This window comes from Anomaloglossus baeobatrachus, chromosome 6, assembly GCF_048569485.1.
Source record: "Anomaloglossus baeobatrachus isolate aAnoBae1 chromosome 6, aAnoBae1.hap1, whole genome shotgun sequence".
Taxonomy (NCBI): domain Eukaryota; kingdom Metazoa; phylum Chordata; class Amphibia; order Anura; family Aromobatidae; genus Anomaloglossus; species Anomaloglossus baeobatrachus.
This window is the reverse complement of record NC_134358.1, coordinates 532251620-532267102: the sequence shown is the minus strand read 5'-3', so window position 1 is coordinate 532267102 and position 15483 is coordinate 532251620. Positions and strand designations below refer to the sequence as shown.

The 15483-nt window shown below is 45.0% G+C and overlaps 1 protein-coding gene across 3 annotated transcripts in view; it reads left to right on the top strand.

Annotated features, from left to right (window-relative positions):
- The window catches only part of ARMC3 (armadillo repeat containing 3), a 138776-nt gene that overhangs the window by 21808 nt on the left and 101485 nt on the right, over positions 1-15483 (top strand). For all 3 annotated transcript variants that reach the window (XM_075315565.1, XM_075315564.1, XM_075315566.1), the window contains exons 3-6: positions 1043-1160; positions 4337-4462; positions 9200-9268; positions 14411-14586. In XM_075315565.1, coding sequence (XP_075171680.1) covers positions 1043-1160; positions 4337-4462; positions 9200-9268; positions 14411-14586 — 489 coding nt within the window. The remainder of the gene's footprint in view (positions 1-1042; positions 1161-4336; positions 4463-9199; positions 9269-14410; positions 14587-15483) is intronic.

The following is a 15483-nucleotide window of genomic DNA, read 5'->3' as shown; positions in this document are numbered from 1 at the left end:
TCATCTTTTGCAACGCTTGTCTCACCGCTTTCCGGACGCTGCCGTCGTCACCCGGTCCCGGGGTTGTTGCTGCCGGTCCGGCACGGATCGACTTGGCCAGGAGAACCATCTGTTCTTGATGTCTTTGTTCCTCCAATTGCAAGGCTTGCTGCTGACGTGCATTTGCCTGAACCAGCTGTTCTTGGTGCCTTCTGTCCTGCACTTGCAAGGATTGCTGCTGACGTTCCAACGCCCGGAGCAGGTGTGCATTGGTCTGTTGCTGCTGTGCATTGGCCTCTTGTAGCTGTGCATTAGCCTGTTGTTGCTGTGCATTAGCCTGAGCCAGCTGCTGTAGTATGTCCTCCATGGCGTCGCCGGGTTTGGGCTGTAGTATAGCCGCTCGAATCCAGGACATGTGCTACTGGGTCACCAGGGATGGATGCTACACCTCACCGGGCTGGCATGCCCGCCGATTCTCCACCATATGTGAGGTAGCACGGTCGGCTGCGCAGCAGAAGACACGGGATCCAGGCATTAAGGTTCACAGCACACGGTTTAATGTCCAAACAAAAGTCCACAACAATATACATGTGCCTCTCCAGCAGAGAGCTCAGGGAGTTCTGTTCACTTCCCTCACACCCGGCACACCTGCCCTTGTTCCTGTTTCCATTTAACCCTTCCTTCAGCCTGTAGGGAAACAGCATTAACCCTAGAGTGGATTTACTTTCTATCATGGAGTGAGCACAACCGGGGCGAGACATACCGGCCGTCATAGATAACCCCGGTCACAGTCTCACAGTATTTACAAGGAAAGTGAAGTAAATAGTCTTCATAAATATTTATTTTTTTAAATATCCAGCTCCTTAGCAACTCAGGTTTTTCTTTTTTTTTTTTTATAATAATGGATGTCATATAAATCCCTAATACATCCATCCGCATCAGTTCTAAAAGGAAAAACGTAATGGGTTTTCAGCGCCTGATCACCTCCTCCATTATAATAATCATCCTGTATACAATGTCATTGTATGTTCTGTTCACAAATATTTTTCCTTTATATTTGCAGTTTGATCCTTTAGCAATTGAAAGTAAAAAGGCTGAAACGGCGGTTTTAATGCTTCAGTCTCCAGAAGAGGAAATTCTTGCCAAATCCTGTGATGCCATCTATAAATTTGCACGAAAAGGTTTGTGCTATACGTTGTAACAAAAAAGAAAGAAATTAAAATTATATACAAATGCGTTTATATAAAGTATACCCTATAATATAGGCCCCGTTGTAACTGGTGTGTCATGGGTGACAAACAGTCCTGTGGTGTCCAGCAATAGAAGGTCACAGCGTTTGGCTGCTCAAAATGCTCCATGACTTTCAATTATTCCTGCTTTCAGTATTCAGTGTACTACAGATATCTCCTCTGCTAGTGAGTTTTCATCCTTTTCTCTTTAGGACCCAGCGGAGCTCCTCTTCCCTTCAGCTGCCCCTTGACTTTAAATACTCCCATCTTCCCTGAACTTGTGCTGGTCATATTCAGTTCCTTCACCAGCTCTGGATGCAAGCAGGTGGCTTGCACTCATCTGTAGGATCGTTGCTTCTCTTTGCTGAACTTCTTACTGAGTTGCCTAGAGATAAGTTGTTTGTGGTTTTCCCTTGTTTATTATCCCTGTGTCCTGTAGTGCCTACTGGGGTTGACGAAGAAGTCATCCCATCTGCTCACTACCTAGGGCCCAGATCAGGGTGAGCCAAGGTCAGGTGTCTGGCTCGCCACATAGGAGCAGGACCTATCTAGGGTGGTGAGGGAACCCAGGGTCCAATGGTAGGCTTGGTCAGGGGTCACTGTCTTCCCTTCCCCTAGACACAGGGTTTCCCTTTCGCCGTTCGCTTGATACTTTCCCGTACCTAGCACGATACTCTTACACTTTTCCCTGATGAATTGGTATGAAAAAAAAATGGTTATGTGACTGTTGCAACCAGTTTTGATGTTACTGGCTGCTGCACTGACACTTTAGTGACCGCTGCGGCCATTGATTAACTGCAGCGGTCACATGTCCCACAGGGCCGGAAAAGAAAGCATGGAGTCTGATGTGTGATGCAAGTTATAACAGGAGTGGCGGGAGATCAGTAAGGAAAGTATGCATTTTTTAGGAGGGGTTTGAGCATTTTAGGCTGTAAATAAAAAATAGAGATAGAAAACCTCTGGAAGTTGCCTACCATATGCTTTTATAGGTTTAGTATCCATATGCCACATGGCAGAATTACTACAGAGGGACTTATAGGGCCAAAATCACACCACTCCTGTATATGAGCTCTCAGTTCATCCCCAAATAACTTCTTTTGCTCCTATGAAACCCCTTTAAACTTCCAGGTGTCTATATGAAATATTGCAAAACAGTAACGTTTTCAGAATTAGGCCTAAGCCACACGGCGAGAAAAACGGTGCTAGTGGGATGCGATAAAACATCGCATTCCCCTCGGACCAATATTAGCCTGTGTGTCAGCGCACATGAGCGATTATTTTCTGAGCCCTCATCAGACCGAGAAAACAATCGTAGCATACTGCGACTGTAATGCGAGACTCTTTCTCTCACACCCATTCAAGTGAATGGGGCGAGAGAAAAATCGCACTGCACTAGCTGTACACCGGTGTACAGCTAGTGCAGTGCAAGAATCGCCACAGCCGGCTACGGAGGAGAGAGGGAGAGAAGTCCCTCCCTCCCCTCCTCAGTGCCGGCCCGCTCCCTCCTCGGTGCCGGCCCGCCCCCCGCAGCTGAGGTCCAATCGCACAGTCGGACCTCAGTCGCAGGGACACTCGCATGACACTCGGCTCCGCTGTACTGCCAGCGTGAGCCGAGTGTCATGCTAGGGGATTGCAGTAATCCCCATGTGGCCCCAGCCTTACTGTTTCTCTGGATGTGAAGTGTGTGAGTATTGTGTAGGGGCTGTGTAAGGACGTTCACAGTCTTCTCTTACAGCTTCACTACCTTCTGTCAGTTCTGTGTATGCACAATATAAATCTAGCTCATTCTTACCACTGGACTAACATATAACTATATTTATATATCAAACCCAAGTAAAAGATGGGAACAATCTGATTTCTAATAACAATTATTTTACTCACTTATGTAGCGCCATTAATTCCACATCACTTTACAGAAATCATCATCACTGCCCCCAATAGGGCTCACAATCTAAATATCTAAGTAAAAGGTGTCTGTTCAATATGCTATACCCTGTTGAGAGTTGTTTATGCTAGATGTGTCCGTGTGACAGTTTGTTGAGAATTGGCTTTGCTATATGTGTCTTTACAATACTCTGTTGGAAGTTGTTTATGCTATATGTGACTTTGCTATAGCTTGTTGGAAGTTGTTTATACTATATGTGACTTTGCTATAGCTTGTTGGTAGTTGTTTATGCTAGATGTGACTTTGCTATAGCTTGTAGGTAGTTGTTTATGCTAGATGTAGTCCTTGCGATACTTTGTTGAGAATTGGTTTTGCTATATGTATCTCTACAATACTCTGTTGGGAAGTGTTTATGATATATGTGTCTTTACAATACTCTGTGGAGTTTTTGTTTTTGATATATGTGCCTCTATGATACTTTGTTGGGTGTTGTTTATGCTATATGTGTCGTTACAATACTCTGTGGGGAGTTTTTTTTGCTATATGTGCCTCTATGATACTTTGTTGAGAATTGATTATAATATATGTGTCTTTACAATGCTCTGGTAGTATTTTATGTTGCGTCTTTACTTTTACGATATTATGTTGGGAATTGTTCATATTATATGTGTCTTTACAATGCTCTGGTAGTATTTTATGTTGCGTCTTTACTTTTACGATATTATGTTGGGAATTGTTCATATTATATGTGTCTTTGTGATAAGCTGTTATTTTATATGTATCGGTATGTGGCCACTCAGTAGATGGGATATGATTTGCAGTCAGTTGAGTGTAGAGTGAACATGTGGTGATGTATTAAGTTTGGATTGTGAGATATTGGGCTTCTTAATGAAATGTGGGGATAGATTAGAAGGACTCATCTGTATAAAAGGAAACAAAATATGAGACTACAATATAGTCACACCTCTTTGAGATGATTACGAAAAATTCCAAGAAAAAGATGGCCAATAAGTATGAGATAATACCGTATGTAATGGTAGATCTGTCTCAGGAAATCAGGTCTAGGCACACGGATGTTCTTGTTGGGGTATTTCACATGTATAGACCATGTTGTCTGGCTGCGTCTTACTAACTCTTCCAGTCTAGTCAGGCTCCGCGCTCGTTGCTGTTAGCGGATATTGATCGTTTAACAAGCTGCAGCTATCATTGGACAGCTCTAAATAATTCATCTGTGTTCCTTAAGGAGATGAAAATAAAATAACCCTTCTTGGACTTGGAGCGGTGGAATCACTTTCTAGACTCATCTCGCATGAAGATAAAATAGTGCGAAGAAACGCCACCATGGTCTGTGGAATCATGGCCGCACACGGTAAGTCATTTTCATTATGGAAATGTACAGAAATTAATCATTATTGGAAGACCATGATATTTTTTGCTGTGTTTTGGTGAAAATTGTGCAAAAAAAGAACAAAATTGGCTTCTACACCTTTATATGGTTCCTCATATTAATAGTCGGATAGTTGTCTTATTGAATTTTCTTCTTGAGTGCATGCAGCGCCTTGTAGATATCAGCATATCCACATTGTTTTTGAAGAAGTCACTTCAAGAAATCACCGGCAATGTTTTCCTCAGGTGTCTGTTTTCATGTCTTTTTCATAGGTTTTGCATTTTCCCCTTTTTAGTTACATTTTTTGGTACATATTTGAAGCAGAATTTTTTTACTGCAAAAATGCTGGAACTCTGACCTGATCATTCTTTAGGCAATTTCCGTTTGGAAGTCACTTAATTGTTTCTATATACCGTATTTTTCGGACTATAAGACGCACCGGACTATAAGACGCACCCTGGTTTTAGAGGAGGAAAATAGGAAAATAAAATTTTAAGCAAAAATTGTGGTCATGACACACTGTTAAGGGCCATTTACACGCTGTGACATCGCTAACGATGTATCGTCGGGGTCACGGTGTTTGTGACGCACATCCGGCGTCGTTAGCGACATCGCAGCGTGTAACACCTATGAGCAACCTTAAACGACCGCAAAAGAGGCAAAAATCGTTGGTCTGTGATGCGTCGTTCATTTACCAAAAATCGTTGTCTGGTCAGTAGCGAGGATGTTTGTCGTTCCTGCGGTAGCACAAATCGCTACGTGTGACACCGCCGGAATTAGGAACAACCTCGTACATGCGGCCGTCCGCAATGAGGAAGGAAGCAGGTGGGCGGGATGTTCGTTCCGCTCATCTCCGCCCCTACACTTCTATTGGATGGCTGCCGTGTGACGTCGCTGTGATGCTGCACGAACCGCCCCCTTATAAAGGAGGCGGTTCGCCGGCCACAGCGACGTTGTAGGGAAGGAAAGTCCGTGTGACGGGTGTAAGCGATGTTGTGCGCCACGGGTAGCGATTTGCCCGTGGTGCACAACAGACGGGGGCGGGTACGCTCGCTAGCGATTTCGCTAGCAAGATCGCAGTGTGTAAAGCGCCCTTTATGGGGCAAGGATCTGCTGCTGACACTGTTATGGGGGTAATGTCCCCAAATTCTCTACTAAAGTACCCTATCCTGGTAATGATCCTCCTGCCTTTTATATTATCCCCATCCTTGTATATATGTCCCCCATCCTGGTATAGCCCTCTTTGGCACACATGAAAACATAAACATTTATACTCACATTACTCACTCCACGCAGCATCGCGATGTCCTCTTGTCTGTGCCAGCAGCAGCGCCGCTTAGTTGTGTGGAGCTGTGCTCACATCGATGACGTCATCGCTGTGCGCACCGCTCTTCACACACATCAGCGGGCTGGCAGACAGGAGGACATCGCGATGCTGCAGGGAATGGTGACTGGTGAGTATACTTATTCACTGCCCCCCGCGCTGATGATGATGCACGGGGGACAGTGAATATAGCTACACATGATCATTCAAGGCTGTAGGAACCAGGGATGATCACACAGGCCAGCTGTTTAGTATGCATGCACCCCCACCCGTCATCCCGTACACCTGTCAGCGCCGGCCGGCTTCAGGGCTCAGAAACGATGGGTGTCGGGATGCAGTGCATATGAAATGAGGCTAATGAGCGGGCCCACATGGTCACGGTAGGCGCTGTTACAGCCTGCTCCTGCCTCTGATGACCCGCTCCACCACCACCGCACCCCCTTCCCCGCAGCCATCGGAGCTTATAAGACGCACCCCCCACTTTCTCCAATATTTTGGGGAAAAAAGTGCATCTTATAGTCCAAAAAATATGGTACAGTTAGAAAAAGTCTATTGCAGAAACACTCAGAAAGTCGCCAGAGAAGACCATCCAGGAAAATCCCCACCAGTGTCTTCCCGAAATGTCTTCTGCTTCAACCAGTCAGCAGGTTTGCCGGCTTTTAAAACACGCCATGTGCACATACCCTGAAGCTCTCCACTATATGCCAGATATTGACCACTCAGGCCCCGATTGATCACTTTTTAAATAGTCACTTTTCTCTTTTGTCTTGTCTTATTCTTTGCCTTTTTTGTGCCAGATTCTTCAAAATGGCGCACATGGCTCATGAATTGTGCACAAAGTATAAAACAATTTTTATTTTTGACTTTGACCTATCTGTTTTGCAACTTTTTAGCTAAAAAAAAAATCACACGTTTCATAGAATGGTGCTATAACTTTGGCAAAATAACTCACTCCAAGAGGACATTGGAGTAAATTATTGCCAAATCTTGCGACTTTTTAAAAACTTGCACTTGATAACTCCGATGAAAACCCCAAACTCGGCTCACAATAGTGAAAATAAGATAAAATTGTAAATGAAAAGAATTGGGCGCAAATGAAAAACACCAAATAGTAGACCAAAATGTAACCCTCCATCGGGGCCCACAATCTCAATTCCCTATCAGTATGTCTAAAGGCCCCGTCACACGCAGAGATAAATCTTTGGCAGATTTGTGGTTGCAGTGAAATCATGGACATATTGTTCCATTTGTACACAGCCACAAACCTGCCACTGATTGTCCACAATTTCACTGCAACCACAGATCTACCACAGATCTACCACAGATCTACCACAGATCTACCACAGATCTGCCACAGATCTGCCACAGATCTGCCACAGATCTGCCACAGATCTGCCACAGATCTGCCACAGATTTATCTCTGTGTGTGACAGGGCCTTTAGGAGTGTGGGATAAATCTCAAACATGGGGAAAACATACAGACTCCTCGATTATCTCCTTGTGAAGATCCAGCAGATACGATGACTTTAAGCCATGCGCATACAGTGTCTTATTAAGGCTAAGTTCACACAGGGCAACTTTTGCTGCGTTTTTGAGGTCACAAAGATGCACCAAAATGCATGCATTTCCTTCTGCCAGCAAAGTCTATGAAATGTTGATTTTGCTGACCACACTGGGCATCATTTGTTGGCTGAATCTTGGCTGCGTTTTTGAAGATGCACCCAAGATGCCGCGTTAGGCAGATTACACCTGGAATCCACCTGAGAAATAAAATAATAATATTATTTATTCACTTATATAGCGCTATTAATTCCACAGGACTTTACATACATTGTGAGCCCCAATGGGGATAGTGTTTCCAATCTAATTTCCCTAACAGTATATATTTGAAGTGTGGGAGGAAACCGGAGAATCTGGAGGAAACCCACCCAAACATGGGGAAAACATACAAACTCTTTCTAGATGTTGTCCTTGATGGGATAAGCTCTTGGAAAACATTTAGAAGAATGAACGACTTGCTGTTCAAATGTTTAATTTAATGTTTACATTTTTGGAGCTTTTTTTATCCACTTCAGGCTTCAAATAGCAACAAGCGACTAAAGTGACCCAACCATTCTTCAGGCATCTTCTGCTCGGAAAACACTATGTACAAGTCAATGGAAAAGCTGAAAAGATGAGGCGTCTTTTGAGCGATTTCCAACCAATTTCGCTTCAGAAATTGTTGGTGGTTTCTTCATTGTTGGAGAAATTTAAAAAAAATGGAAAATGCAATTGAACAGATGATCCAAAAATTATCTAAATTGCACATGAAAAAAAACAAACAATAGCAGTGGAAAAAAAATTAAGGAATTACTCATGAAATGACAAAAAAAAGACGCTTCAAGGCAAAAAAATGCTGACGTGTCTTGAAATTCTTCTTGGACAACTCGTCGAATTTGCTCGAATATAAAAGACGTTGTATAAACATACCCTTAAGGCCCGTTTCACACGTCAGTGAAAAACACTGACGTTCTTCACTGACGTGTAAAACACGCACATGTCCCTCCGTGTGCCGTGATTCACGGCACATGTGGGTTGTCCATGTGCAATCCGTGATCCGTGATTGCATATGGACATTACTCACCTGCCTTCACTGCTGCTCTCCATGGTGCTGATCTCCTCGGCTCTGCAGAGTCCGCCCACCGCTCTCAGCACCTACTTCCTGGTCGGCAGTTCCTGCTCTCATGAATATTCATGAGCCAGGCAGAAGCTGCCGAGAGCGGAGCAGGCACAGCGAATCGCAGGCAAGGTACGTTGAAAATTTTGAATATTTAATATGTCCGTGATTTTCTTGTACGTGTTTCACTGATCACACACGGATCACACCATAGTGTGGTCCGTGGGTCATCAGTGATGCCAGACAAAAACGGACATGTTTCCGTGCAGAATCACGGCCATGGGTGTACGCTGCACGGAGACACGTTCAGTGAAAAATCACTTATGTGTGAGCAGACCCATTGATTATAATGGCTCTGCGTATGTCAGTGATTCTGGTACGTTTTTAAAAAAAGCACAAACGTACCAGAATCACTGACGTGTGAAAGGGGCCTAAGGGTGCAGTAAGTAAAATACTTCCATGGCGATATTTTCCACCTATTGGTGGCACTACCTGGTGCACGAATTGCATTTGTAAACCTTTACATCTGTCATAAACATAATCAGGTTAAACCTATTTTAAATACGCGATATGTGTATATCTTACTTCAGTGGACGGTGGATACATTCAGTAGGTCCATATTGTTCATTACTCTATTTTTCTTATTAAATAATTCATAACGCTGCTACACGTCTGGTAGACGTTACCTTCATAAAAGAAGTTCCCACCATTTAACTTTTGTCTTTTGGATTTCTCCCAGGTGACGTTAGGAGGTTGATGCAGAAGCTTGATATGATGCCTTCGCTAATTGTTCTGCTTGCACCAGAAGGTAAAAACTGCAAAATGTTCTCTTGACAAACCCAACCATCTGCTCCTAAGTTTTCACCGTAACTAATAGCTGCTTATGGGGATTACAGAGAACTGGTTTTACAGTAGAGGTCTTCTTAGCGCTTTGTTGAATAAACCACTTAAAAGCAGCTCCAAGATAAGACCGCATTTCCTACACGACAGATACGTACATCGACATCACATTTAGACCGTCTCCATTATTAGTTCTGCATAAAAAGACCAAATATCAAAATGTAAATGACCTGTTAATATACGCTCCATCTTATGTACAAAGCAGATGGCTCATTTGGCAATTATAGGCCCTTTACATTCTGCAGTCTTTATAAAACATTTTATTGGTGATATACTGTATTTGGGGCGTATTTATGAAAACTTATATATTCTTTGCCTGCCTGAAAAAAATCATTGGAGTAAATTGGACCAAATTTACTGACATTTTTTAAAATGCAAGCACACCAATTAATAAACTTTGCACATTTTCAGACTGTCCTAAAGTGAGAAAATGAAATCAGCTGGTGTAGGCTTGCACCAAAATGTTCAATATTTTCTGGCTTTATGCATTATGCAGCACCCCTGAGCCACTCAGGTCACTACAAGGAACTGCACCCTCTTGGGGATGCAGGACCTACCCCCTGGGACCTGGAGTACCAGTGCTGATACCACCAAAGCACAACCAAAATCCTAGTTCTCAACTCCACACCGGGCATAGAGGGTTAACCATGTAAGGGGATGGTCGCCATGGAAGGAACGAATCCCGGGATTAACCAGCCTGGTGAGAGGGGTCAGCGGTGAGTCTAGAGAAGTGAAGCGCACAGAGAGGTGTGTGGACGTGCCGGAGCTGGGTCCGTGCAGTGGTGACCCTGGGATACGGGAGAGAGGTCGCAAGGGCGGGTATGGACAAGTACCGCTGGGACTGGAGCACGCACGGGGCACAGGGCCCTAGATCAGGCGCCAGTTCTACACGGCTTTATAAATACCTGCTCGGTGAGGACACCTTCACGGACTTCACCAAACCAAATAATCCGGGGGCATCAGCAGTAAACTAGGATCGGGGTTCAGACACTTACCTCCCCACAGGGTCCGCACTGCCCGCCATACGGAGAAGAAGACTGTACCCCCAAAGGGGACAGTCGGGCCCCAAACGTTCCACACTACGGGGACCCAACCAACAGAGAGTGCCGGGGAGAGAGCAACCTGGGTCACTACATTGGCACTGATACTCCAAGGGACCTGAACAAGTAATCCAAGGGCCTGAGTGAGAAGAGACTGTTCAAGACAACCTGGTGTGACATCTCCATGTCCCGCTCATCTCCGCCCCTCCGCTTCTATTGGCCGGCCGATTAGTGACGTCGCTGTGACGCCGAACGCACCTCCCCCTTGAAGGAGGGATAGTTTGGCAGTCACAGTGACGTCGCCGAGCAGGTATGTGCATGTGAAGCTGCCGTAGCGATAATGTTCGCTGCAGCAATCACCACATATCGCATATGCGACGGGGGCGGGTACTATCGTGTTCGGCATCGCTAGCCGATGCTAGCGATGTCGCAACGTAAAAAAGCCCGCCTAACTCTTATATCCCCTGTAAATACTCCCCTTTTACAAAAGAAGCTCCAGGGCACGGGACTGGGCAATGGCCACCAGAGTGACATCCCCATTTGCAACTGCCCGGGACAGAGTACTCCCTTCCCTGGGCGCGACACATTATATATCTGTCTAAGGCCCCTTTCACACCCCCTTTCAGTTTTTTGCCATCAGTCACAATCCGTTTTCTCAACTGATCCATCACAGATTGTGGCTAAACTGATGCGACGGATCAGTTTTTCAACTGATCCGACTAGCTGGGGGCTAAATAATAATTGCTATGTTAAGAAAATGGAATCCGTCCACGGATTCCGTCATTTGACAGATGCCGACGAATCCTGCGCCTGTAGGCTTCCATTCTACCAAACGACGGACGGAGACGTATCCGTTGCTGTCCATTTTTTCGACGTACACAAAAATCGCCCCTTGCCCAGGTCTGATGTAGACTGAAGTCCATCGAGTTCAACCCAAAGCCTAACGTGTGAGCGAAATACACTCCTTCTATACCTTTGGAACTCCAAATGAATAAGATTTGTGTTACGAGCGCTCGGGAAATCTTTACAGCACACATGCTTTGTGCTGTACTGAAAGTGTCTGCTTTATTACATCATGTGACCAGTTTGGGGCAGACAGTAAGCTCCAAATTAGGCGAAAAGTTCCTTCCCGTCTCCACAATTTACACACATTTTTATTTTTTGGAGCTTGGCAATAGGAATGCTATTTTGTATGACAGATCTGATGAAGGGTCCACTGGGGTAAGATGCACCAAAATTATTAGGAGGTGCATGCCTCTCAATGAATTTGGTGCATATTTCAACTGTCGTGTGATGGAATAATAAGGGAACTCCAGTCAGGGACATTTTTTACGTACATTATGTTATGAAGAATTTGTCCTCCATGCTCATGCAACAATGTAGAGATTCAGCACTAACCACTTGCTCACTAACTCCAGATGGCAACAATGTAAGGGTACTTTTACACTTGCGTTCAGCGCAGTCCGTCACTATGGAGAATAGCGCAGTCCGTTAACGCACTGCGCTATTCTCCATAGACTTGTATGGACGACGCACTGTAACGCAAGTGTCAGCGTTGCATCCGCTGGACGACACAGCGTCGTTATTTTTACTCTGCGCCGGGCGGGAGGAACGCAGCATGTAACGTTTTTTTGAGCAGCGCAATCCGTAGGATTTCACTGCGCATGCTCTCTCTGGCTCCCTGCACTCGTAACCAAGGTAAATATCGGGTAACCAAGCAAAGTGCTTTGCCGATATTTACCCTCGCTACGTGTGCAGGGAGCCCGACACTTCCCTGCTTGGCTCCGCCTCCTCCCACACTCCACTCCGCATGTATGTACACATACACACACACACACACACACGCACGCACGCGCGCGCGCACACACACACATACATACATACATACATACATACATACATACATACATACATACATACATACATACATACACACACACACACACACACACACACACACACACACACACACACACACACACACACACACCTGTCCTCAGCACCATGGCCCGATCGGCTCCACCCACTCCGCACTCCGCACACATTCTCGGCGGCCGAACGATCAGCTGAGCGCCCGGCCGCTGGCATGTGAGAGCGCTCAGCTGAGCGCCCGGCCGCCGGCATGTCAGAGCGCTCAGCTGAGCGCCCGGCCGCCGGCTATTGAGAGCGATCAGCTGATCGTTCACAATAGTCTGAAGAAAAAAAATAAATAAATAAATAAAAAAAAAAAAGCTTTCCGTTGTTTTGTATGATCCGTAGCATCCGTTGTGCCACTATATGCAATGCATCCGTTGCATCCGTCACACAACGCAATGCTACGGAAGCCGTCCAACGCAAGTGTGAAAGTAGCCTTACTGATAATTAAAAGAAGGACTATAGGCAGTGCGCTGCACAGGGAAAACTCATGACAATGTAAAAGTAAAAAGAGTTGAAGCAGCAGCATTCACCATTTGTGTCCACGATACTTTTTTTTAATTCCATATAATCACGAAATGCGGGGTACAGGGAAGGGGGAGTGGGAAATGTCCGAACGACGGCCGTTTCGCACATGTCAAGCCATGCTTCAACAGGTCCGGATAGTGCCATACGTAATACAGCTTTCTTTTAAACTAAACAGGTACGTGCATCTCATTACAATCAACATGAATAAACAAAAGACAGGTAGTAAATAGAGTACATATGTAAATATAATATACGGAGTAAGGAGTAAAACATTGTTTGTCCAGCTCAGTGTCCCACTTCTTCTTCCACACAAGCCAACATTGCGGTCATGCGTATGCGCAGTTGGATCTGCCTTGCTGAGGGCAGATCAAAGTACTGTAATGCGCAGGCGTGAGATAAGGTCAAAGACCGCCCGCGCATGTGCACTACAATACTTTGATCTGCCCTCAGCAGGGCAGATCAAAGTGCACCTGTCTGTGGGATGTGTCATGCACACAAGTCCCAGATGAAGGACAGCAATCGCCACAGAGAGGAGGCGCCAGACCGGAGAGCAGCAACACCCATCGGACCGGACCGCCCCCTAGGTGAGTATAATAAATGTGTTTTTTACATTACACAGTGCGTCCTGGGCTCTTTTATATACAGTATTTTAGAATGCTATATATAAGAGCCCACTCACTGGTGGTGACCGCAGCTTATAGTCACCAAATCTGGTGACAGGTTCCCTTTAAAGGTCCAACCCTTAGGACCACCAGAGATCCTCGCTACAGCCCCTTCTTAAGTAAAACAGAGGTGAATGCCAGATGTAGCCAAGCGCTGTACACTGGTTTCTCCAGGAGCCCCATAGACAATGAACACAGCCGATGTTAAACGTTCGTCCTTGGGGCTCCTGAACCCTAATCTCGAGATCGATGAGGGTTCCAGCGGTCAGAACTCCAGAGATTAGACAAATAACCCTTATGCTATGTATAAAGGGTAAATTGTTATTTGGGGAATAACCCTTAAATAGCTCCATTTTACACAATCTTCTAACACTTGATTCAGACGTCAGTGAGGGTTCATTTGTCTTCAATATTTGAAGGTTCATCCGCAGATTTCAACTATTCTGGATCGTACAAACAGCTAGAAACAGAGGTACACATAATCACGGTTAGTATTGTACCGCTCGGTGTAGCTTAACAAGGTTCTCCGGTGAAAAGCTATTGACTGGAGAGCAATAATAACATTTTATGTATGCTGCTTTCTAAAGTAGCTGGCCCCTTGGGGCCATTTGTGCTCCTGCCGTCCCTTGTAAAGTAGTAGTTACCGCTGGCTGCAGTGTATATAGCAGACGCCATGTTCCTGCATATACTGCACTCATCTCCTCCAGGCGTCTGGCATAGACTGTGCTTAAAAGGGGGAATCCATACATAAAAAGCCCCAATGGAAATTAACACCACTCTCGGTATGTATCCTTTATGAGCGTATCATCATGTCTTTGTTTTTCACATCAATTTCTATAGACTATTCCCTTTACAGTAAGTGATAATTTCATAGGACAGAATAATTTTTCTTTTGTTCCCTTGCAGAAGAAGTGGTGGTCCATGAATTTGCAAGTCTATGTCTTGCCTACATGGCTAATGAATACACGAATAAGGCAAGGATATTTGAACTCAATGGGCTGGAACCTCTCATCCGATTGTTAAGCAGCCCAGACCCGGACGTGCAGAAGAATTGCGTAGAATGCGTTTATCTGCTGGCACAGGTAACGCGGTTTAAAGGGATGGTCCAAAAGAAAATCTCCTATCCATATTCCCAATTGGACAGACCCATGTACTGTATGTAGAGCGTCATCCACTTAGACTCCAACAATTGTGGAAATACCTGTCTCTCGCTATTTTGATGCACTTGTAATTTTTCCTCCCGTTTTTTTTAGTACGTTACAGGGAATCTGTCCACTTTTGAGGTTTTTCTAGTTATTAATATGGACATACAAATGGCATAGAAGTGAAATTATCCATACCTGTATGCCTTCTGAATGATGGCCTGTTTTGCAGAAATCCTCTTTTATGTTTTCTGTCTTCCAGGCTATGGGGCATGTGCTGCCTGGAAGATAACTGGCCTCCAGTCTTCATTATACAGGATTCCTCCGCCCTTTCTCTTCTGTCCCTCTGACGTTACTTGCACGGCGGGAAATACTGCACCTGCACATTCTGCCTGCAATCTCTCCCATACAAATGTGAAGCCTGTGATCACAGAAAAGCAGAACACTGCAGGGTAGAGACATAAGGTATAATGCGCATGCGCGAGATTTCTGGACGCACACCTGACGTCACAGGGACACCAGGGAAGAGAAGGGGAGGAGGAATCCTGTATAATGAAGACTGGAGCCAGGCTTATCATCCGTGCAGTGCACCCCATATCCTGGAAGATCGAAGATGTAAAAGATAATTTTCACAAAATGACTCCTCATCCAGGAGTCATACAGGTATGGCTAATTTCACCTCTATGCCACCTGTATGCCCATATTAATAACTAAAAAAACTTCAAAACGGAGACAGATTCCCTTTAAATGTTAAAACGATCTGCGACATTAAACACTACAACTTGTTCAGAAAAATAATAAACCTAATATGGCCATGTCAATGGAAGAATGAAAAAG